The sequence below is a fragment of the Camarhynchus parvulus genome, chromosome 4, assembly GCF_901933205.1.
Source record: "Camarhynchus parvulus chromosome 4, STF_HiC, whole genome shotgun sequence".
Taxonomy (NCBI): domain Eukaryota; kingdom Metazoa; phylum Chordata; class Aves; order Passeriformes; family Thraupidae; genus Camarhynchus; species Camarhynchus parvulus.
This window is the reverse complement of record NC_044574.1, coordinates 32,447,767-32,471,204: the sequence shown is the minus strand read 5'-3', so window position 1 is coordinate 32,471,204 and position 23,438 is coordinate 32,447,767. Positions and strand designations below refer to the sequence as shown.

The 23,438-nt window shown below is 44.3% G+C and overlaps 1 protein-coding gene across 2 annotated transcripts in view; it reads right to left on the bottom strand.

The window, feature by feature from the left end:
• The window catches only part of ENPP6 (ectonucleotide pyrophosphatase/phosphodiesterase 6), a 29,961-nt gene extending 8,710 nt beyond the window's left edge, over positions 1–21,251 (bottom strand). Inside the window, exons 1-4 of one of the 2 annotated variants that reach the window (XM_030947491.1) lie at positions 20,732–21,251; positions 10,545–10,724; positions 4,390–4,501; positions 50–191 (exon numbers count right to left, since the gene is read on the bottom strand). In XM_030947491.1, the coding sequence (XP_030803351.1) occupies positions 50–191; positions 4,390–4,501; positions 10,545–10,724; positions 20,732–20,987 (690 nt within the window). In that variant the 5' untranslated portion in view covers positions 20,988–21,251. The remainder of the gene's footprint in view (positions 1–49; positions 192–4,389; positions 4,502–10,544; positions 10,725–20,731) is intronic. The other variant, XM_030947492.1, reaches the window with a different exon arrangement.
• Between the last annotated feature and the right edge of the window lie 2,187 nt (positions 21,252–23,438).

The window sequence follows — 23,438 nt, the reverse complement described above, 5'->3', positions numbered from 1 at the left end:
AAGCCTTGTCCAAAGGCACCCAGGAGCTGGGTTTATGGATGCCACTCACCTTGATGAGTGAGATCATGTTGCTCAAGGCTTTGTCCACTTCCTTCAGAGCGTTCTTGCGCTGCTGGGACGAAGGGCCGTAGTGGTGGCCTTCCACGTCGATGCGCTCGTAGTACACTGCGGCCATCTCGGCGCTGTTGTTGCTGGGGGTGGGAGAGAGCAGGGAGTGAAAGGCTGACACACATGGAGAGCTCCTGGCTGCTGGCATTGTTTTCTTCACAAGCATGTAGAGCCACAAAACCCTGTTTTCTGCTTCCAGTCTGTGCTGTCCTACTACCTATTGCCCTGCTGGGCTCATTATTCACACCCAGTGTTTCCTGAGTTTGCCTGAGACTCCCATCAGAGGCAGCAGGTGGAAACTGCCATGTGCAGGCTGGTCTAGGCAGTCCTCTACTAACCTCTTTGAATTAGGAAGGCAGCTTTCCCTTTAATAACAAATAAATTCTGATTTCTGTGCTGAATGCCCCTATTAAAAGGATTATGGGAATTACCAGTCAAATGTGCTTTAATTAAAGTTTGGCACTTCTGGCTTTCTCCTGTGTGAGGTCTTCCAAACCACAGAGGTCAACTCAGGATGTGCTCTGCCTTACAAAATACTAAGCAGTATGAACTGGGATGAGATTTTAGAAGGGGGTTTTATTCAGGAACACAAGCAAGGGAAATGAAGGTAATCTCAGAATTGCACAAGTTTAGCTGATCGCACTTTTCTGCATTGATTGCTCTCAGCCTCCTTAGTGGGGATAGCGCACACATCAGTGCTTAATTTCATTTTCATGACCATTTTACTGTTCACTGTAAATCTCCCTGAGAGAAGTTGTGTGGATAAAATCACAAACCTATACTCTTGAACCCAAACCCAGTCTTTTTGCGCTGTACTTAATATAAGGCAGAGCATGCCATCCATATTACATGCTCTCACCCATATGAAGATCCCTACAGAAAGACTTTCTAGTCCAGCATCTCTGATTAAAGACACCTGGGTAGTCTGGTGTAATTAGTGGGACAGAAGAGGCAAAATCAGAGATGAGGGACTGAGTGAATGAATTAGGGTTTGTCATTTGCATTTCTCAGTTTGTAGAAGGCCTCAGAGGAGCAGTCCTGTGAGAAGCTGAAGATGTCTGCTGGGGTGGGAATTTCTCCACTGCTGGCCCTGCAGAACAGTGTTGTTCCTCACTCTTCATAATTTTGAAATTATTTAAATGAAGCAGTGCTCCCCTCTCCCCAGTTTCATTTTAAGCATTATTTCTGTATTAGGTATAAATTATTTTCTAAAATTTAACCCTGTAATTTCTCTATTGTATACAGTCATTGAACCTATTTAAATAGTTCTCTTTTGCTGCAGTACCTGTATTATAAGCTACTTAAACTAATTTATGTCTTGTCACCTGTAAGTAAATTATCATTTTGACCAAGATAGAAGCTAAGAAAGAGATTTATTGCATAAAGCAAGTGATCTCATTTAGGCTGTGGTGAGATTTCTCCATGAGGGCTCAGTGCTGTAAGGAAGAATATTTAATTACTTCAATGGGACAAGCTCCAGTAATGCAGCATGCTTAGGAGTTTGCAGGATTTGGTACAGCACGTCTGGGGTTTGACTTTGTTTCCACTTCTGCCTGTTTTTCTACAGAAAAAAGAGGTTTTCTAAGTTTTCTAAAAAAACCCTTATCATGGCTTGCATAGGAGAAGTATTCTGTCTTTAGACAGAAGTATTCTGTTGGTCCTGTCTTCTTCCATCACCAGTAACTTTCCAAATAAATTACTTAGAAAAAATGCTGAAGAAAGTTGGACAGCATTAATGGCAACACCAGAAAGTATTTTATATTCTACCAGCACACTTTGCAAGTACAATGCAATCTCATGATACCTCCCCAGCGAGGCAGGTAGATTACAACAGCCCATAGGTTACAGTTGTTGAAAAGATTCAAGGGAGGTTTTAGTTTCACTTGCCAAAAACAGATGCTTGACTTTGTTTTGAATATTCTTGGTCCAAATAGTGGTCTTGAAACCTTTTTGAAAAGACTGGAGAATATTGCTGAAGGATGATTTCCTTTGGTTGCAAGAGAAGCTCAGTGGCTCCCTGATGAGTTAGGTACTTTACCCTGGAGTGCCTGCAAGGTTTACTAATGGTGGGAGCCCAAGTGCAGTTCTTTAACTACTAATACCTGCCATTAGGGCTGCTGAGCAAGGCACTGCTCCAGGCAACAGACTGCCCTTGCCACGGGCTGTTTTCTCACATATAGCTAAGGACAGTCTCAGCCTAATGGGCTTTTCCAATTACCTAGGGTGTGGAAAGGAAACATGCTGCATTTGCCAGCCTTTGAACAGCTTCAGAAGTCAAAAGCATTTGTGAAAGATATAGATGACAAGCTGAAGACTCTTCTACAGGAGATGCTGAATCCTGTTAAATGAATCTGACTACAATAAAAGCATTTCAGATGCTTTACTTCTTATAGGCTGGCACAGCAGCATGGAACTTCTTCTAAATCTTAAAGAAATAAACAAAGAGGATGGATGAGAGAAAGAATAAGGAAAACCTACCAGATTTTTAATCTCTTCATTCTCTACCCTCCCTTCTTACTTACTGTCCCTGCAGTATTTACACCCAAACCTGATTATTAGTTTTATGTAAGATCATTAATTTTTCCTTCTCCCCACCTTGTTGGATACAGGGCATTTAGTTTAAAGGAAAAGAACTCAGGAAGAAATTCACCAGGGATGGTGTGTAAACAGACACCAGTGACAGGACCTCCTGCTGCACTAGGATGATCTGTGGGATTTGGGCACTTCAGAAGACTGTAGCTGTTATTTATGACATCTTGGTGGCAGGGATTTACACTTTTCTTGAAATCACCAGCTTTCACCTCTTGCAAGTTGTTTCACCAACACTGTTGTGTCCCTTTCCTTTTCCACCACAGACAGCAACAGGCAGCCTTGTGGCTCGGGCAGAATTAGCTATTGAAACTCTCCAACTACCCAAAATAACAGCTTGAAGGGCTGGTACTTTTAGCAGTTTGTGCCTCATTTTTCAACATGTTCGCAATTACAGAGCTGAAAAACAGCACTGAGCATCTTTATACACTGTGCTTCACAGAAACCAGGCAAGAAGCTTCAAGTATATCTTAACCCATCCCAAAATGATACCAGACCAAAAATCTTTCTACATTAATTCTGGGTTTCCACCAGAAGTCAGAGCTGATGTCTGTATTACAGCTCCCATTCCCTTTTTTATTCACTGAATTAAAAGCATTGCAAAAGCTCCAGAAAACCTCCAATGACACATATGGCTTCCTCATGTCACATGCAGGTAACTTTCTTTAAATCTAAGCTAAATAATTTCAGGATAAAACCTCTCACATGGTCTCATAAACCTTCTGTCTGAGCCCATGCTGCAAACAACATTTATTTATGAGCCTCTGTGCAGCAGGACCCAGTGTGCAACTGGGAGCAACTTCCCCAACAGCACTCTCATAATCTTGGAGCCTTTATTTCAGGAGCAATCGACACTCCGCACCTGAATACAAAACTTTTTGGATTCAAATTGCTATGGCTGTTGCAAGTATTGAAGTAGAAGGATTTCTTAGGATTGGATTAATTATGGAACCAACAAGGCTTTAAAAGGAGGAGCTCAGTTATAGCCAAAGTAAGGCATTGGTGCTGCATGTGGTGGTGCAATCTTCCCTGATTTTACACCCTATGTGGAATTGTCTCTTGCAAATGTTTGGATGAGAGATGGTGGAACTTGAAAGCTGGATTTGGAGTATACATTTTTCCTAGGAGTTGTCTGAGAGATATATTCCCATCAGTTGGACTATATGGCTGTTATAGGTCCCTTCCAACAGAACGATTCGAGTCTATTCTATTTCTGTTCTATTCCCATATTTGCACAAAATGAATGCACTGTCCAAAAATATTTGGCTTGAGATGTTCTAAAATGAAGAAAAAGTCAGACCATCAGTCTCATAAACAAGTGACTGGAGCTGAATTTCAGAATTTCCAAATCTCCTCTCGCTAAATAAAAGCATTTCAAAGCCTTTTCTTGCAGGAGTAGACATGCACAGGCTCATCCTGAAGTTGTTTGAAACAGCAAATTACTTAAGCAATTAAGTCAGGATGTCTCCTCCTTGTTGCAGACTACACAGAAACAGAGGAGCACATCTTTCCCTCCACTCTTAATATAAGGGTCAATTTCTGTTATGGTGTTGTTTCTATGATGATACTATAAAGCACTCTTGGCCCTCCTCTTCCTACCTGGAAGCTCATCCTGAAAATTTCCCTGATAGTAAATCCAAAGATTTGTCCCAGAGAGAGGAAACCCCACACTGCAAAAATCTCGTGACGTACCACAGAGACTCGAGGGCATCACTGATGGCGTCTGCAAAGTTCCTGTCTGTTGGGACACTGAAGTACTCGCGGCAGTAACTTGGTCTGACTCCAAGGATTTCCACTTCGCAACCTACAAGCAAAAAATGTGGTAAGCTCTGCTATTTCACCTTGATCACAGACCTCACACCCTGGTGTCCAAGTTCAGGTCTGTAAATTCCCTGTGACATTACTTACCTTATGCCTTCCCTGCAGGAAACCATGTGGTTGGCAAGGGAAAAGGGGAGAGAGGTTGGTTTGACAAGTGCTTGTAGCAAACTGTACATTGGACCCTTTTATTTCCCTCTCTAAAAGGAAGGTCTCTGTGTGACCTGCCCACAATAAAATGCTTGATTCCCTCGTGGCAGACCATTTCCACCTAAATCACCAGCTTGTTTGTTATTTTAACTTCTGTGGCCATATAGCCTCATTTCCAGGCTTCCAACATTATAGATTTAGATATTGTTCTCTGAAACTTCAGCAAATACTTTCCAGTTAGACACACTGTATCTTACATTGCAATATCCTCTATAATCTGTATTTTATGATGTGATACTGGCTCTCCACTATTATATCTGTTTCCCAGGAGGTCTTATTAAAACACTGTAAACCAATTAACTCTCTTGGTAACTTGCAGCCTTTCTTGCAAAATAAAGTCTGTTTTGTGGCCTAAAAATTTATGGCAACAAATCCTACAGGAGAACATGGCCCTGAACATAGAAAAACATGTTTTTTGAGGTTTCTTTGCCCTTTTGCTCTCCAGTTACTATGCTGCTGAATAATATTAATATTTAAAAGAAGTATGCTTCCAGAAACACTAGATTAATGCAAATTATCATTCCATAACCCCAGAGTCCTCCCATCACAGTTAGACATTTTCTGATGTATTCAGAAATACATCAGAAAACAAGGGCCACAAGGAGGAATCAAAACCAAAAAAAAACCCCACCTTTTGCAAAATGGCCTCTGCATACAGCAACACAGCCTGGTCAAAAAGGCAACCCTAAGCCAAAGCCTGAATCTGTACACTGGGGTCCCTCTGCTTCTCCTTTGGGAGGAGAGTGAAATGCATTAAGGACTGTCATATGCCGACTTGTTGCTTGGGGTGTGAGAAGAAGATGTAAGTACAGACAGGGCCCTAGAGCAAGCAGAGCTACCAACAGAGGTGATTTACAGTGGTTTGCTTACTGGGACACTCAATAAAGAAAGTCTGTCAGTCGTGCATCTCAGCTCCCATGGGCTCACATCACTCAGGTGCAGTACTGGGACATAGGGAGAAGCACACCCCTTGCAGGCCAAGCTGGCTAGGAGTCTTCTGACATGATAGTTCAGGAGTACCATGAAAAATTAGAAAAACTTATGTGTTTAAGCTTAGGAATTTTTTAAAACCTTCAATGATTTGCAGAAAGCCAGATAAGTCAGATGGAAATTATCCTTTCCAAAAGTCAAAGGACCATAGCACACATGACAGATTCAGTCTCTTTGCCTGTGGTAGCAGCTCCCAGGTCTCCACATGCCCTGTGTGTTTCAAGGGACCCCATCTGCTATGATTAATTACCTATTTGCAATAATAAACATCTAATGTAGTCAACTGATTTATTTTCCTGTAAAAACACATTTGCCTACTCTTGAAGATATTTCTAATTTTTATTTGTATCAAAACTGTGGGATGGTGCTTACTTTTCATTCTTTCCCTGTTGCCCCAAACATATGATTTAAGCTTCCACTTTCTGCATGAAACACCTCATCTCTCCACCATGATCCACCATGACAGTTGTCTGCAGCATGGATAAGCAGCCAGCAGACTACGTGACAATAACTGAGTGTCTTGATCACCCCACAATAAAACTCCTTTACATCTGCACACAGTGTCCCCAAGAAATTACACTGTGCAGCAGAGATGGGTCTGAGCTGATACTGAACCAAATAATCAGAAAAATGTATTCCATTAATAGCCTGAAGTCATACCCAGGAAGTCCCCTTCCCTGAGGGCACAGAGCTCCAGCCTTTTGTAGGATGTCCTGGGTGCTACCAGCAGCAAAACAAGGGCTTTCAGTGACCTCAGATGCTAGAGGTGATGCAGCTGTGATCTGTGGGCTTTGCTAGTATTTCAGGACTGAATTGGAACTTTAGAGCCAATTTCTCGTTTCATACTTGAGTCTGGCTCAAGATCGTCTCCAAAACCAGGCAAGAAGTTAAGAATGCATTTGGAAAGTCGTTAGAAATACCTTGTGTTTAGCTTCAGCTGGATAACTGCTCATAGCCAGTGACTAATATGATGATTTTGTCTTTTTTCTTCAGATACTGACATCAGATTGTAATTTTCTCAAATAACTTTCCTCAGAATTACTCACGAGATAATTTTAACTGGGAGCATTAACCTCTTGGGGATCTGGGATATTTTAGTTTCTGAGCTATCTTTGCTATTTCTAGGTTGTCAAGTGATGAGCATGACGTAAAAGACTACAGCGTAGCAACAATTAGAACTAATGTCATCATTTTGGCCATGAAATAGTGGTCTTCAAATGTGCAGTCCACTGACAGTACCATTGGAAATTCAAGATGTTTAGTCACCAAGAGCTTCCTTTTCCTCTTTTTTTTTTTTTTTTGCCTCTATGATGAATAGAACTTAAATTAGGGGTTTTTTTAAAATGTTAAGGCTTGTTACAAGTCCAAAATACTGGCTATGAAGACCCTTTAATATTTAAATTTCATTTTGGAAGAGGTCAGGACAGATGGTAAATTTTCTCTTTTAGATATTATGGGAAAGAAAATTTAAACAGATTTGGAGGCAGCCAAAGGGAATGCTAAGTTTTAAGTTTTTCTTGGTTAAACTACAAATAGTTAAGCTGTGTATACTAAGATGTAATGCTAGATACATCTGCGTAGTTTTGTATGATGCTACATCTTTATTTAAAAACCTGAACTACTGGAGCAGGAATAAGGACTTCTTTCAGAGTGATAAACCCCTCTTTATCTATCTGACATGGAGACCTGAATCTCTGCCAGCTTTAAATTACATTTCTAAACATTTATTTAACAGTTGGACATTTCATGTCATAACAGAAGATTTTGAAAACTTTCCAGACTAGCTGTATGGTCTGGTAAATATTATGTTTAAATGGCAAAAGTTGAGTTTAGAGTCTTTTTTCTTCCCCCCTCTGCCTCTCATTTCAGTGTTTAGAGAAGTTGTCACTGCACTTCAGCTGAAGTAGTTGCATGGGCTGCTGGAAAATGAAGGAGCTTGAGCATCTGGGATGATGGCACTTACTGGGCTGAGGGTGAGGACCACTCCAAGGTTTTGACCAGGATGCTCTTCACTCCTCTGGGCATTCTCCACCTGCTGGAGCACCAGTGCTTTGGACAGGCAACCTGGGGGTGAGGCTGTGCCTTTCACCCCACACAGAGCATGAAGAAAGCAGAAAAGCATCCCTACAAGGCAAGGCCTTATGTTTTGGCAGAAGTGGTGTTTGGGACCCCCAGCATGGCGACAGTTTGGCTCCTCTGCTTCTAGAATCACAAGAGCTCAGATACATTCTGCTCATGAGTTGTCTTTGCTGGGTTTATGTTAGGCTCACAGATAAAGCTGTGTGATTGTTTGCATCCCAGAGCTCTCCTGTTCTGTGCTCCTGTGTGCTGGGGTCTGAATTTTATTTCTTTAGGCAGTGACTACACACGAGAGAGGAACATAGGGAAGAAAATGAAGCAGCAGATTTTGGGTTCAGACTTTGCAAAACTTGGAACTGGCTCTGAGGAGGAATTGACACTGGTGAAAGTTAATGCAGGGAATCAGCACTCTGGTGTTTCCAATGCATTCCTGCTATGGTTCATTGATGCTGTTTGTCTTTACTGACAGCTAAAGAGAAAATAGCATATTCCAGAACAAAGTGCAATGAATTTGGCTATATATTGCAGTTCCTATTAAGAGTTCCCCAAACTCTTCCTGTCTGGATCTTTATCATAATTGCAAGATTCATTACTAAGCAGCAGTGTGTATTTATGCTGGAAAGCTAATCACTAATAGCAGACCATATGCAGTGCAAATGCCTGTGGGACCTCTACTCACCTTGGTTATTAAATCTTGGGGTTTCATTTTCATTTTGTTTGGTATTGCTTCCCATTCAAATGGCTTGTTAAGAATTTAAGCTTTAAAATTATAGATGTAGAATTTTTAGAAAGGATTTTGTCCTTGCTATGGAACAAGAAAATGCTTGGGAAAAAATCACATAGGGAAAACGTAACAAATGCTGTTGCATTTGGAGTGACTTCTGTTCACCCCAGTTACACCTGGAGTCCTACTGCAGCCCAACAGCCCTGTGCTTTAGTTCAGTAGTTCCACGTTTCACTCTGCTTCCTGTGTCTGTATGGCCAATGTGTTGTTTGAGACCACGAGTACCCTGAAAATAAACATGTGCCTCATGCTTTTGCTGAACTGAAGCACTGATGGTTTTGCCAAAGTTCAACCATCACAGATAAATAATTAAGGATAGACAGAGTTACATGTCACAGTCCGCAGCTAAGATGCCAGATCCATGCAAAAATTCCCCCTCTGTGTCATAAGAGAGTTCAATGCATACACTTGGGAGTGTAAGCACTGGGGAAAGGGAGTCTCTTTTGTTCCTTGCAATTTTCAGCTAGAAATTGCAGGCAGAGTGAAGAGTATACATATATGTATACATATATATACATCTGATGTGTTTTCTCCCTGGGAAACACTGCTCAAAGGGCAACATGAAGAAGCTAGGTGAAGTCCAAAGGCACTTAATGGAAAGTGATACTGGTTTTTTGGATTTCAGCAGCTCTCTGTAGGCTGTTACATCTATTCAGTACATAATTATACCTATTGAGAGCAATTACAATAGTAGTTAAAAATGAAGAGTCTACAGAAAGAGATATTTTTGTAAATTTTTAGAAGAATTCGTACATTCTTGTATAATTCCTATGTCCTACTATTTGCCTTGCTGTTAGATCACTTGAGACATCTTCAGTAGGAAGCAGCCTTTTTTCAGGGCTGATGTAAACTCTTTGACTGCCTCTGAGTCCATAAGGCAATATTGTCACTCTCAGATCTTTTTGCTGTTCAGTACTGTAGAAACACTCTGGATGGCTTTTCAGTGTTTTTCATCTTGGTTTGCTCTTTCTTCCCATTCCTTAGAATCGTGGGCTTTTTGCCAGGACACCCTTAGCCGCATTGCATGGGAAGCCTGTGGCCAGGCACACGTGCACTGGGATGCAGAGACGAGCTGGCCAGGAGCCCATGGCATGAGTCAGCTGCCACTGCCCTGCTGGCACTAGCTGTGCTCAGCACAGCTCTCCTAACAGCTCTCTGGTCCTCCAGCCTGTGCTTGCACATTGAGGGTATCTGCAGACTGCTTAGGGTAGGGAGCAGTTAGAAGGTAAAAATGTTGAGAATCTGGGTGCTTTGCAAGGGATTTGGTCTGGTTGCTCAGCTGGAACATCTATTTCCAAGAGAGTCCCAAAACGTGTAGTCTAAGGGGATACAATACTTCTGTTTGATAAAAAGGACTCATTATTACACATCCCTAGTCATTCCAATGGTCCAATATCTAACAAATGAGGAACAGAAAGGCCAGTCCCTCCAAATGAATGGCCCAGACTCAGAGCAACTGGGACCACAGATGAATTAACAATGAAGGAGGACCAGAGGACAAGGATGCTTTGCTTTCAGCTGGGTTTTCTTGTCCTCACAGAGCAGATCATCTTCAGCTCTCAACTACTAATTTCCAGATTAAAACCAAAGAAGCACTGGGGGAGGGTGGTTACTGTTTAACTTTGATTGGACCGTGAACCATTCGCAGAGCAACCACTCAGCATAGCAGAAGTTACAGGTGGGCAAGAGGAAAAAGCAGTTGATGGAGGAGGGGATGCTCTTCAAGCCAGCACCCTCCTGAAGCTAGCATTTAGTGGAAAGCTGCCTCTAGTGGCACTTCAGTCTTCTCCTTTCTCAGCATATGCAAGTTATCATGACCGAAGAAAAGCTAATTAATTTCTATGCCTGGTTAGTAAAGCACATAAAATTCCTATCTGTATTTCAGAACTGTGTTAGAGAGCCATTCCTACAGCATATGGAGTGCTCAGATGTCAAAGTGCATTGTAGGAATTTTTCACATACTAACCTGGCCAGTAGTACATGGAAACGTTCTTTTTAGCTTTCATCATTGTGACCCACAAAGGCTCTGATCCGTTCCACCAGAGAGGCAGCAGGCTTTCTTTATTCACACCAATATCAAATGATACATTTGCCTTCTGGTCCCACATGTAGTTTCCAGTCATCTGATGGACCTCGCAGTGGCGACCTTCAAGAGTGGAGACAAAAGCAGCACAATCAGACTGGTGTTCTTCAGTAGAAGGAAGCTGGCAGCACCACCACTGCAACTACTGGATCATCCAGCAAATCAGCTGAAAAGCCCTGTCTTGAATTCCAGGATCTGTCACCTTGCAACCATTCATAAAATCTCCCTGACTCTTGCCTTTCACTGAGGTGCTCCAGTTTGATTACTAAACCTCCCCAGTTCAGACACCCAAAAGTTAGTTGGCTAAAGTTTGTCAGCCTCCTGTGTTCCCTTCACAATCAACAGATAAGGAGAGTCACAGATAGAAAGCAATTCATGCCACCCTAAGATAGGCATCTCAGGTATCTGGAGGTGCACACGCTCTCAGTTATTGGTAGAGAAAGATCACAGCCTTTTCTTAGCTTCAGGCAGCCAAATTTTAGACAGCTGAGGCCAGAAAAAAAAAAACCTTGCACCCCATGTCCTGCTCAACATTTCAAACCCAGCCCCACACACAAACTGGGTCAGCAGCAGCCCATGGGTGCCACATGTTTGGCTGACACCTGGCTCCTTCTACACACCCAACACCTGCCAAGTCTGAGGCCATTTTAAGGTACCCATCAGCACTCACAACCTGCTGTGGGAGGCAAGCTGTGAACAGAAGGTGATAAGAGCACAATCTAGAAACATAGAACAAAGACTGAGAAATTTGTATTTCTCCTTCCTTGATCCATAGGACACATTGTTTTTCTGCAAACTGGGAAAACCTAGGCAAAAACATTTATATGTTACTGTTATTTTCCATTATTGTTCATTTTTCTTTTTTTTTCTTATAATGATCATGCTTTGTTCTTGCTTGTGGGCACAGAAATAACTTCATCAGACATGCTCAGGCCTCTTACTGTACTGAGGGCCCCTTGGGCAACTTCATATTACAAGAAACTAGTGTATAATAACTGAGAGATATCTTCTACTTCTTGTAATTTTCAGAAGAGAAGATGCTATATTTTAATAATTATTCTGAAGATGAATTAACATAAATGGGAAAAGAAATGTTGAAGAATAAGTTGTACTGGAAGTTCCTTATTTACATATCTTGAAAAGCAATGACTGAAGCATGTGACAGACACTGTCCTCATTAGCTGGTGAGTCATGTTATTGCAGGGATCCAGATAACAGGCTTTGATTATTTTGAGCCTGAGCATGGTGATCAGAACTGAAATAACCTTGGCATTCTTGTTCTGAAAAGATGTCGTTTCAGGCGGAGGAGTCTGTATACTTTGGGAGCATGTGATCTTGAAATGGATTTTGAACTCTCCTTCCCTACTAAAAAGTATTTTAATTATGCAGAACATTTCCTCCTTTCCAGAGGAAAAAAAGTGGTCCCAGTTTGTTGCAGTCAATACTTATCATACTAACCCAAACAAGTTTAATATAGGAGAACTGGTGGATTGGATGGGCAGTGATCTCTTCTCTTCAGGCTGCCAAGTGCTCTCTTCTCTGTAAGTCCCAAAAGAGACAGAAGGGAAGTCTCTAGAGTGCATCAAAAGCACAGCTGTACAATTTACAGAACAACCTCATCTTCTTAAATTCCATGTATTCCTAAGCATCTATCAAGCTGATAAACTGCAGCAGGCAATTTGTGCCAGCCTGGGAAACTTACAGGTCAGTGCTGAAGCTCTATCAGTGTGAAACCTACATATTAGGGATCTGTATGATGTAAAGTGTAGTCTTCATATAGAACTAATGAGCTCTAGCTGCTACTGATCCTATAGGACTTAAGATCTGCTCTTTGTCCACTTTTTAAGGAAGAGATTGGAGATTGTTCTTTGTAGTATTGTTAGGAAATTTTATTAACTGTTTGAACTAATATAGAGGACAGTGTTCTGTTCTCAACATTAGATTGGTTCAATTTTCTATGGACTCCAAATCCCTTTTTTTACTGTTGAAAAGGAGACCTAGAAGACTATAAGGCATCAGTTTTCATTGCAGACACCCCTGGTTCACAGGGTCAGAATAGAAGATCAGGTGAGCAACACATCAAAGACATGACCGTTTAATGCCATTCATGTCTGCTTACCTGAGGCCTGTGTCTCAGAAAGACCCTAGACCTCCTTGGAAGACATCAATAATCAAGCCATTCACCTCCTCCTTCTGTTGTTCCTCCCAATATTTGTCATCAGTTAACAATGTTCAAAAGTATGCCGGATGTCTAATTTTATTTTTGACCTTGGTTAATCTTCAACCATGGCTATTCTGAGCCTTGCTCACTAGGTTGAAAAACCCTGGAATAACTGGAATTTCTGCCCCTGCCCCCTCCCCCTAGGATACTCGTATACAGAATTAAGGCTATTTCTCAAGTTTCTTTGGGGTCACCCCTCCAATCCTTTTTCTTTATATCCTGTTTTCACTTGTTTTCTCCAGCCTAAGAAAATTACTTTTGGTGTACTTCTTTTGAATCATTATCAAAATAGCAACATGGTGTTAGAGAGTCAGCATAACATTCAGAATTTATTACTTCTTCCATTACTGCAGCTTTCCTCTGTAATCAAACGTTATCTTAAGAGTTTCAAAAATAGAAACAGGGCAGCAAGCAATTTCAGCATACAGATGTCACTATTTAAACTCACTGTAATTGTAGTAAAAATTACTCTTTCCTCAAGCAACAGAGGAAAACAAAGAGGGTATAGTTCCCAAGAATATGATAACTGCTGTATCCTTCTGGAGGAGAGCCAGCAAAAGCATTTGCAAGTCTGCATGCTACAGCTTACTTGGACACTACACTTCATACAGCATTTGTCTAAAGCACATTCCTGTGTCTCCAGGCACTTTTGTCAGCAAAACTCTCTGCAAAACAAAGACGAAATTTTAAAAGCCAGCAGAACACACAGCCACTGGGCCACCCACAGCAGCAGCAGCAGCACAGTAACACTGAGTGCTGTGCACCCTGCCCTGGCTGTGTGTGAGATCCAGAAACAAGCGTGTGCATTCCTGGGGCATCTGCCATCTCTGTGCTGAGCAAAGCAGATTTATCAGAGAGCCCACAGAGTGTCTATTAGCCAATGCAGCAAAGGTACCACAATCTGATGGTGAACACCAGTACCTGCATTTAGCTAAATGTACTATGCAGTATTATATATGTGCCTTGCTGCTGTAGTGGGACCTTTCCTCTCATCTCCCACCACCATGTCCCCACTCTCTGGAAAGTGACAAGGGTCAGGGGGACAGATGCAAGCACTGCAAGGTTGCCACAGGGCTATGCAGCCTGGGGAAGAGTTAAATTCCTCCATGCAAACAGCTGGATGACTTGCCTTGGGAAATGCTCTGCTCTGCTCATGCTGCCTCCCATAAGGATGAAGAAAGCAGGACTTAAGAGTCGCCAGCACCATATTCCTGTTCTGGAGCAGATATAGCAGTTGCTGTCCCCAGGAAATAATCTTTGATATATGCACTGCTCTGCTGTTCCCCTGATGGGTCTCACCTGCTCTGCTTTGACAAGACCATAGGGTAAAAACAAAACCCTTATGCTAAACCCTAAGGAGCCTGGAGAAGGCCAGAGCTCATGAGAAGTCTCGGGGGAATGCTGGCCTGGGCAAAGTGGCCCTGCCATCTGCAGACCCCCAAGTAAAAACAGTACTTGCATGATGTGCGTGGACAATTCACGTTCCAAAGGAGTTTGCTGGCAAAGTCTTTCCAAATTTTTATGACCTCTAATATCAGACAAAGCCAAAGCATGAACACCTTAGCCTGTGTCAGGCAAGACTTTGCAATTCAAGTAGGATCACATCAAAAAGCACAGAAAAAATCTCGGCTATACACAGCATTATTTTTTTCCTTAAAGGGAATTCATTTAGTAAGACCTTGAAACTCCTAATTCAATGCTTTCATCATGGGGCCAGGACTGGGATGCACAAAAATTGCTAATAAATCATCCAGCTGAGGCATTGCAGATGCTTTCTTGTGTGGGAAGGCAGGTCTTGTGCCCCTGGAGAGTCAGGACTCCGAGCTGTTGATTGTTCTTCTGAATTGTGGTGGGCTCAGGGAGCACTCTGGGACCCTTGAACCCCCAGAGCTGGGTGTGACTTGAGGGCACTGAAGCTCCAAGCACGGGGCAGAACAATGGGCAAAGCTGCTGCCTGCATTATCGGACAGAGTATGAGCCTGTGGCAGGGACTTCAGCTCTGGGCCAAGAAATACCTTGATATGTGAATGTCTACTTAGCTATCATCTGGCAGTAGATGCACTAGTTGTCAGCTGTGAGATTGCAGCTAATGAGGAGGAAAAAACCTCTATTTTAATTTGTAACATTGTTGCTACTTGAACTTGGGTTAGAAAAATCTTTCTGTTCTACATTTTAGGAGTGTTTCCAATTGTTTAACTGGTAGATGCAGCCATAGATTTTTGCAATATTTTGTCTGAGAAAGAGAAAAATCTTGACGCTTGGCATTGCAGCCTTTCTGCAGGTGGTGAGTAAACAAAGTGAGAGGAAAAATGTGGAAAAAAATCCTCCTGGTTCCCACTAACTTTTCCAGCCTGTTTTTGCTGGGATAGTACCCTTTCTCTGCCAGTTAACAGTATTACCACAGCTCATGCTCCTATGCTTCCCAACACAGAATTTTAGAAATGGAAAGCTAATGAATCCAAGTAAAGGATGAGGCTTGATTTCAGAGCTTTATGCCACAAACAGAATCTTTTAAGTCTCTGCTGCTGCTGGCATCTGTAGCTGTTTGAGAGGACCAATAAGAAAAAGTCATTTTTCCCTTGTCACTCATGGTGCACTTTGTGTCCTTCTGGATTTTTTTCTAAGCTTGGACAGTGAAGTAGAGATAGTTTTAGTTCATGTGTATGTAATAAACTTCCCTGTTGTACTCCTATCCTTCCACCTCTTTATTCCTCAGAAAACATGCAGGTATCACTTATGTAGTTAAGAATTTGCTTAACTGCTGAACAGAAATTGTCAGCATCCTTTTCTGGACCAGGCTGGAGTCAGGATGCCATTACCTGTGCAGCAGAAAAGAGGCATCCACTAGAGCCATCACCAGGCTGGGCTTCCTTCAGGTACTGGGTGGAAGGAGCCTGGAGCTGCTGTGCTTTTAATCAGGAAGCCTCTCACAGTAAGCAGTAAATACACTAGTATGTGTGCACATCAGCCAGACTGCAGGGGATTCCAGGGTTGGGAGCCCACAGAGTATTTTCTCCCAGAAAACATGGAATAAATGGGGTGCAGTGCATGTTGAGTTGCTGTGCTCAGGGGAGAACAGATGCAGATTGTTTGTTAGACTTTGGCATCATCCACCAAAGCCCCTCAGCAGTTAAGTATGCCAACATCAAGAGTGAGGAGTGAAGGGAAGATTGTTGAAACATGGCAGATGGGAGAAATCTTCAGTCTGGCAGAGTGGACCTTGATGTCACCTATCCGTGGGAGCTCTGCCATGTCACCCCATTCCCTACTGCTGTGCAGAGGAAGAGGTGATGGCATATGTAGGGGTGAGCTGCAGTGGCTGAGAAAACACCACAAACCACCCCTGTATTTTAGACAACAGCCAAATGTGTCATCACTGTGTCAGAGTGAGTCTGGGCACCCCTGCAAAGGGCCACAGCCCTCACTCTGGGTGCAGGAGACTGAAATGTCCTCTGGTCTACCTTTTCCTCCACCCCTCAAGCTTTAGAGGACCTCACAGCCCCTCTGCCACTTATTTAAGATCAGATCCTGTCCAAAGAGGCACATGGAGGCTCCTTGCTGGCTCCTCTCCAAGCAGTTCCCCACCCATCTCTGAGATCAGGGGCTCCCTTTGCTTCCCATGGAGGCCAAGTGAAATGTGACTCTTGGATGTGGGGCTGCACTGCTGACCAGGCACCTGGCACATCCGCATGGAAGACCTGCCAGAAAGACTTTATTTCTAGTTATGATCTTGGAAAAGAAATCCTTTCTGCATTTCTATCTCAGATGTGATACTCTCTGTTCATGTTTATGCTGGCTGGAAATGTGAGGTGCCCCTGAGTGCTCTCAGCTGGGGGAGACTTCAGGAGAGCTGAGCTGCAGGGAGTCCTTCATCACCTCTCCAACACCTGCAGGTTGTCAGGTAAGGGAGACCCAACCAGAGCATGAGCAGCTTTTCTTGACAGGTGTGGCAGAAGTGCTCTGGAGCAGTAACTCCTGCTTGCAGTGCTTACAGGAGAGACCTCAGACTTTCCACTGAACTTGGCATGAGAGCTCCCTGCAGAGCCAGGCCACAGCAGGGAAAGGGAAAAATTAAAAACTCCCCGCAGGATAACAACCCAAGATGGTTTGTGGTCTTAATTCCTTCCTTTCCAAAACAAACAGTACATGGTATGATTAAGGGAGCCTTCTAGAATAGACATATTTGGACTTCTTGCCTCCCTTGCCGAGTCCAAAAGAGTCCTGCAAAAGCTCTGTCACAGCTGCAACATCTCCTTCTACCTAATTCTCCATTTCATGTTTTTCAGGTCAACAATTGCAATATTGTAACTGCACCATGGAGAGCCAGCACACCAGGCAGGATTCAGTCTAGCAGCTCAGAAAGTAGCCCAACCACCTAAAAACGAGTCTTTCTGCCTCAATAGAAGCCAATCCTAAGAAACACAGCATGCTGGAAGTTGCCAGAGAAGGCTGCTTTTCAAAGAGTTGGATTTTAAGCTAGCATATCCTTGAGCTACCTTGCACAGCGCTAGGTTTTTGTAACAAAACAACTTCTCTGGTTGCTCGTCAGTGAGAGCCCTTTGCACCAGCCCTGATTTGGATTTTGTTTGAGGCTTCTTCAAGCAAATAGCAGGTCCTGATGCCAGGCCCTGGCTTGCAGGAAGACTGGAGCTTCATCCCAAACTCTGAGTTACTTAGTGATTTTACATTTTTCTATACTCTGGTTTTCTTTCTCATAGTTGGGGTAGGAAAGGAAAAGACCTCTGGGCTGGGACTTTCTGTGTGTCCTGGGGAAGCTCCAGCAAGTATCTTCTCACAGGTTAATAGCAGCAGGAGGGGGACCCATGAAGTTCTCTGCCATAGCCCTGCAGCACTGCTTGACCACAAGCAAGCCACGTCCCTCCCATGTTTTCCTTCCAAAATTTCACCAGACTGGACCCTGCTTGTCCTGCTATGTCAGTGCTTCACCCAGCAACTCACCTCAGCAGAAAGGGGTGGGGTTCTCATTAGCATAAGTTAGTTAGTTGCTTTTAGATATGTGGCTTTTGGTCAACAGTTATGGTTTAATCTACTTGGCATCTTCCCTGAGAAGCGCTGGGGCCGATGCTGCTGATCTCCACAACCTCTGCCTGCGGGTCTGGGCAGGAGGAGGAGGGGAGCTCATGTCTGAGGAGACTGACCAGCCCCAACAGTGATGGTATCTGAGGGGCAGAGTGCACAGTCCTCCTCCAAAGCCACAGAAACGAGGCAGAACTTCTCATATTTGGTAACAGCTCAACTGCTCTGGAGTCCTGAAGGTTGCCTGGATGTGGGGTGAAAGGCAGTAGACAGAAAGGAAAGGCCTTGCTCACAAGAATGAACAGAGACAAATCAGATACACACAAACTACAACACTTCTATGCACATGTTGTCCAAGAACTGGCAGCCATGAATGCTCCTGAATGGACATGGAGCCATAAGGCCTTGTGAATGAGCAGAGAAAGAAGGGGCAGGAGTATTTATCAAAACAAAAACAAAACAGAAAACCCAAAGTGGGATATCATGAACAAGCCAGAGGTGGGAAGGTGCAATTTCTTAAACTGATTTGAAAGACTCCAATATACTATGAAGAAAAACTGCAATGTTTTGGAAGTTAAAATGTGACTTTCTTAGCAGTTCCTGAAACAGCAGTGTAGAAGACTTGAAGAATAATTTGTTTCTGATTTCTCAGAAGAAATTATGGCAGCATTTAACTCCTAGACATCCTAGTCACAAACAGAAATAAAAGCAGTTACAGTTGTGTCTGCCTGCAGCAGAGGGGCTGCATGGCTGGTGAGATGTGATGACAGCTTCCCCATGCCCATACAGCAGCACCAGCAAAACAGTACCTTGCCATTCCCTAAGCAGGTCACTACGGCATGATCCTTGTGTCCCCCTGCCATGCTGAATTTTCTCCAAAACCTGTCCCAGCTTTGCAAATTCAATGGATGCAGACTGAACGCAGCTTAACACAACATCTGCCACAGGCTCTGCACTCCTAACCTCACCATCCCATAAAATCTCAGTGGAAATGGCACCATGGCCCCAAAGGGTAAGAACAGTGCAGCTATGGGAGTTACCCTGCTGTCATGCCAAGACACAGTCATGGGATTAACTAACATCCCAAGGGCCAAAGGGCAGACTTGGATCTTCCTCTGGGCAATGTTCATCACCTAAACTTAGTCCTCAATTGGTTCCTGACCTACTTAATACTACTGTGACTCATGTGTTAGGGAGGTGAATGGCTATTTGCAATTAAGTTGTATTTGCATTGATATCTCTATCATAAAGTCTGGGAGACTTGCAATAAGATTGAGTTTTGTCTCACAGACTTTCTTATTGCTTCAGACTGAGGTGCAAGACTCTACTAAAAATATGAAAAGTCCAGTAGTGATGTTTCATCTCTTACAACAAAAGTTCTTTCGGAGTACAAAGTAGGAGGTTTTCAAAACTCTTCAAAAGGCTGATAATAGACTTCACTTTATATATATATACTTAATAGGAGTGATGACTAAATGTAGTTAGGAGTGAAATGTCACCCACTTTTCTTTTTCTCTTTAACAGCTCCATCCAATTTTTTTTTGTACCTATGAAGTGTTATGTCAGTTTGCCTATGTACACCTAAAGAACATGGTCTGGAGTGGAACACCTCTGTTTTCTGTCATAACATTTATTCTGCATTCATATATTTGCACCAAATAATGAAAAAGAATCAAAACCAACCCTGTGATGGTTTTATACTCTTCTCTGATCAGAGATGAGCAAGAGAAAAGGGTTTCTCTTGAGAGAGAGGGAAGAAGGGGTTAAGCAGTTTCAAAACAAGCTGGGCACAGCTGATGTCAGATTTTTGTCTTACAATGGCATCTATTTGCTTTCCCAGTATATGAATCACTGGGCACTGCATTGTTCCAAGAATAGTGGAAGATGCCACATATCTTAGGAGAGGATAGATTTTCTTACACCTCCTCATTGGTTGGAAACTCCTGTTTATTCAATAACCCCAGAGAAAAATCCAAGTAGAAACTCCAGAAGAAACAAACAAACAAACAAACAAACAAACTTGTTTTGTTGGGTTTTTTAATTTAATTTTTGTTTCCTTGGTGTCTGCCTCTGAAGGAACTGGCCCAGCTCTACTCTCTGCACCTTCCTAGTGTAATCATGTGTCCTCCACATAAGATTAAAAGCAAATCAGCATAATGGAAACTATGACTATCCTCTCAATTTTCTGAAAGCCTCCCCTGGACATTCTGAAAAACTGCAGGGGAGGAAAAGCAAAAATCCTGGCTGTTTTTCCATTTGGCTATTTTGAATTATTAGAGATATGAGGACTTGTAGCAAAGTTAAGAAAACAGAAAATCTACAAAGTTTAAAAAGAAATTTAATGCTGAACTTGCCAAAACAGACCTGCTGACTGAAAGTAAGTTCTTAGTGTAGCCACACTCGGTTCACATGCATTTTTATTAAAGCCCCTGAGCAGTCTCTGTATTCATTTCCCATGTAGTCCCAGTTGTTTCTATGTTCTATATATATGCAGTAGCCCCCTTGGTGCTCGCACCAGGTGAGCTGGCCACGATGCTGAGGTGGCAGCAGGTTGGGACCCAGCTACACCTTGGATGAGCAAAAGGGAACTTAAAAAATTAGTTCCAGGTGGCATTTCCAAATTTGGAACACATTTCAGAGAAACAATTCTGAGCTGTAATGGCACAGTGCTTTTAAACTCCCAGCTAAAAGCACGACTGGGTTATTTTTATATCTTCTTTGGAAGAAAAAGTCACAGGGAGCTGCCTTCCACCTTGGCACGGGGAGCTGGCAGCTCTGAGGAGCATCCCAGCACAGAGATACAGGTACTCACCCGTCATCAGTGTGTAGTAATTTGGGTAAGAGAGGCTGGGGAAGTCTGGGGTCATGTAATCCACCTTCACCCCCATGTTGACAATGTCCCGAAAGCCCGGCAGACCCTCCAGCTCGCTGTCATCAATGTAGTCGAAGCGAAAGCCGTCGAGCAGGAACACCAGGAGCTTGCGGTGGCCCGAGGAGGCGGCGGGAAGCGGCAGGAAGGCGGCGAGGGCAGCGGCCAGGAGGGCGGCGAGGAGGCTGCGGCTCTCCATGGCAGGCGGCAGAGAGGGATCTGAGCGGCTCCGGGCCGGCCCTGGCGCTGCTGCCCCCTCCGCTCCCAGCGCCCGCGTTAAAGCTACAGCGCGGCCCGCCGGGCGTGGGAGGTCACCGGTTAATTGCAGGCAGATGATTAACCTCGAGCTGGGGGAAGAGCTTGGTCCTGCCCAGCTGCAGGAAAAAATGCTTCGCACCCATGGGGAACACCCAGCATAAAAGTAACCGGAGCCTCTCCGGACGCTCCGCAGACGCTCCCGAGGCAGCGCGGGCACGCTGCCCGCCGGCCCCGGCCAGGAGGGGCCGGGCGCCCGGCGCGCTCCCACCGCCGGCACGGCACGGCACGGCACGGCACGGCACGGCACGGCACGGCACGGAGCCCCCTCACCGCCCAGCCCAGCCCCGCGCCAAGCCGGGGGCCCGCAGAGAGGGGCTGCAGCCTTTGAAACACTGCCTCACATCCCCAGCAGCGCGAACGCTGGCTTTCTTCGCATCTCTCCGGCTGTGGCTTCTGATATAACTCCGAGTGAGGTTAAGAAAAAGCATCTCCCCAGCTGGGAAGTGCAGTATGTGTGAGTTGAGGTCCAGCATTTTGATGGCATGGAGCTACCGCAGAGCTCCAGCTGACCAGGCTCTTCTCTACCCAGATGAGAGTCCCTGCAAAGGTCTCTGTCCTCTCAGTTTCCTCTGTGCTGCCCTGGGACTGATCCAGCTCCTGATGCACCAGCAGAAAAATCTAGCTTCAGCTAGATAACTATTGAATTAACACGTATTTTCTGCTGTTGATATTATTTAGATATTCAGTGCTGGATAGTGCCTAATTTCATATTAAAAATGAAAGAGTGCTCACATTTTAGTCACAAGTCACCACCAGGTGCCTCTCCTTCACAAAAACCTAACTATACCTCTAATGCAATGCCAGCACCTGTTGTACACCATAACTGCACTTTACTTGCTTTACTTTATTTCTTTTTCCCAAATAAAAGAATTTCATAGCATTGATAACATTGTCTAACTGTGGGAAATGCCCTTTGCAGATGTTTCCACCTGGGGAAGGTTGCAGTAGCTGGTCACCACCCCAATGTAGGCATCTGAACTTCTCCTTGCTCCTTACAAAGAGCTCCCCATTGCACATCCAGCACATCCAGTTACCTCTTACCAAATACTGGGCTGGTGCAAGCTCAGCAAGACAGTTTTCAGCCCCGTTTGCCCAAACACTTATTTAGCCCCTTGCAAACCCTCCTCATGTCCTGGCTTGCCTTTTGCACCATGTTCTACTGGGTGCTGGTGCCCATGAGCCAAAGCTGCTGCCTGGAGGCCGCTGCTCCCAGGACATGGCTGGAGATGTTCTATCCATGCCTTCCTCCCACAGGGCTTCCAGCTCCAGAAAGATGATGCCCTGTCAGGGAAGGGGTGCTGGGACTTTCTGTAGGAGGTAGTCATTCCAGGAAGGTGGAAAAGGATGGAATATGAGTGCAGCCAAGCAGAACTGCACAGGCCCTTCAGCTACCTGTGCTTTTCACCTGTTCACCTTTTCAGTAAAATTCCTCACACTTCCTCCCTATTGGCAGACTAAATGCACTCTTCATCGACATCCCCCTCTCTGTCCTGTGCCCAGCCACTTTTCCTCCCTTTTTTTTCGTATGTCCCTTTTCCATTCCTGTCTTGGAGTCCAGCACTTGGGAGATACCCTCACATCAGTTAAACCTGAGGCAAGAACTTGGAGCATTTCTAAGCTCCAGCTCAGGGATCTTTAAAGCAACACAGGGACCTAGCCATGGTCCGGGGCTTTATCCCTCTTCACATAACATTTACTATGGAAGTCTTGCATTGCTAGCTATGATCATCTTGACAATTTTAATTCTATATTTTGACTTCTCTTATCTTGCTTGGCTGTAGCTAATTTATTTTTTCACAGTGCAGCAGCAGTCTCCTCAGCAAAAACCAACCTGGTGTCACACAGCTGTGCCACACCTTGTGTCAGAGACAGCTGAGCCCTGGGGCCATCCATAAAGCTTCCTGCCCATAAGAGGGAAATCTGGACTGTGGTCCCCTGGGATGATAAAAGGTCCTGGTCCCCTGAGCAGACATTGGCATGCTCTAGCTTGGATGTTGAAGGAGAACACACCAATCCTGCTGTGTGAGGGAAAGCTGCGAGGCTCCGTGACCGGGCGGTTGGTCCGTGCTCTGCCAGCGTCCCAGGCTGTGCAAGGCTGCCCCTGCCCTGCCCCCAGGGATGAGCTGCAGCTGCACCAGGCTGCTGGGAGACGTGACAGCCTGAACACTGCTCTGGGCAGCTGCCTGCCTCAGGGATGGCACGTGCTGCCTGGCACACCTATGGAGAGACACTGCTCTTCTCAGCCAGCTCCAGACTCCACAGGTCTCAGCCAAGGATCTGCCACTTCATCTGCCTCCCGAGGGGAATGTGCACATCCTTCTGCTGCTGCCCT